Source organism: Myotis brandtii, unplaced genomic scaffold (assembly GCF_000412655.1).
Source record: "Myotis brandtii unplaced genomic scaffold, ASM41265v1 scaffold1418, whole genome shotgun sequence".
Taxonomy (NCBI): Eukaryota; Metazoa; Chordata; class Mammalia; order Chiroptera; family Vespertilionidae; genus Myotis; species Myotis brandtii.
In genome coordinates this window covers 246,583-247,548 of record NW_005355071.1, presented here as the reverse complement: position 1 = coordinate 247,548, position 966 = coordinate 246,583, and the positions used below count along the sequence as shown (strand labels likewise).

General features: G+C 63.3%; 1 protein-coding gene across 2 annotated transcripts in view; it reads right to left on the bottom strand.

Moving 5' to 3' along the window:
- The window catches only part of EFNB1 (ephrin-B1), a 12,737-nt gene extending 11,771 nt beyond the window's left edge, over nucleotides 1-966 (bottom strand). The window contains exon 1 of one of the 2 annotated variants that reach the window (XM_005860863.2): nucleotides 597-966. In XM_005860863.2, coding sequence (XP_005860925.1) covers nucleotides 597-724 — 128 coding nt within the window. In that variant the 5' untranslated portion in view covers nucleotides 725-966. The remainder of the gene's footprint in view (nucleotides 1-596) is intronic. The other variant, XM_014535282.1, reaches the window with a different exon arrangement.

Here is a 966-nt window from a genome sequence, read left to right as displayed (position 1 = left end):
AGGGAGAAAAGGGGGGCTAGAAGAAACAGCAAAACGTAAAGCTAGGGAGGCAAACCAGGGAAGAAAGAGAAATGAAAATGGGAGAAGCCCGAATTGGTATAGGGGCGCTGCCACCCGCCCCAAGCGGGAGTCCCGTGCCTAGGTCCCTTCATAGCTAAACAAACGAGGAACCAATGTTTTGGCCTCATCCCCGGCCCAGGTCAAAGTCGCCCCCCACCCCTATGCTCTGGGCGAAAACCGCCACGTTCTCAGGGGCCCCAGAAGGGGCTGCCTTCTCCCCCCACCACCCAGCTCTGTAGTGCGCTACGGAGCGCCTGCACTCCCAGCTCCCCCTGGAGTGACCATCTCGACTTGATCTGGGAGGTATGAAGGAGAGGGCCCACAAGCTGCGGGGTCACAACACAGACAAGTGCCCCCACCTCAACCCGCCGCACCCTGCCCTGCCCGTCCGCAGGAAAACACACTCGAAAAAGCCAGAGACAAAATGGGGCGCCGCTCTTCTTCCCAACATTTCCCCACTTGCACTCAGGGGCGCTCGGCCTCACCCGGAGGGAGTGCCTCCCACCCCAGGGAGTAGAGAAGATTAAGTTACTCACTTGGGGTTGAGGGAACTCCAGGACACAGGCTCCAGGTTCTTGGCCAGTGGCGTGGCAAGCCGGCACAGCGCCAACACGACCATCGCCACAAGCCACTTTCCGAGCCAACGCTGCCCGGGCCGGGCCATCTTCCCGGGGGGCAGGCTGCAGTTCCGGATCTCCTGGCGCCTCCTCAGCAAAGCTGGCCTCGTCTTGCCGCCGTGCCGCGCTGCGCTCTGAAACGCTCAGGCTCCCATCCTCCCCGGCCACCGGCCTTGAAGTGCTCCCCTCCCGCAGGCTTCGGTGCCGCTCTTCTTCTCCCGGCTGGCCAGGAGGACTCACTGGGCAGTCGCCCCCAACCTGGGCACAGGCTGGGGCCTCCGAGGGCTCG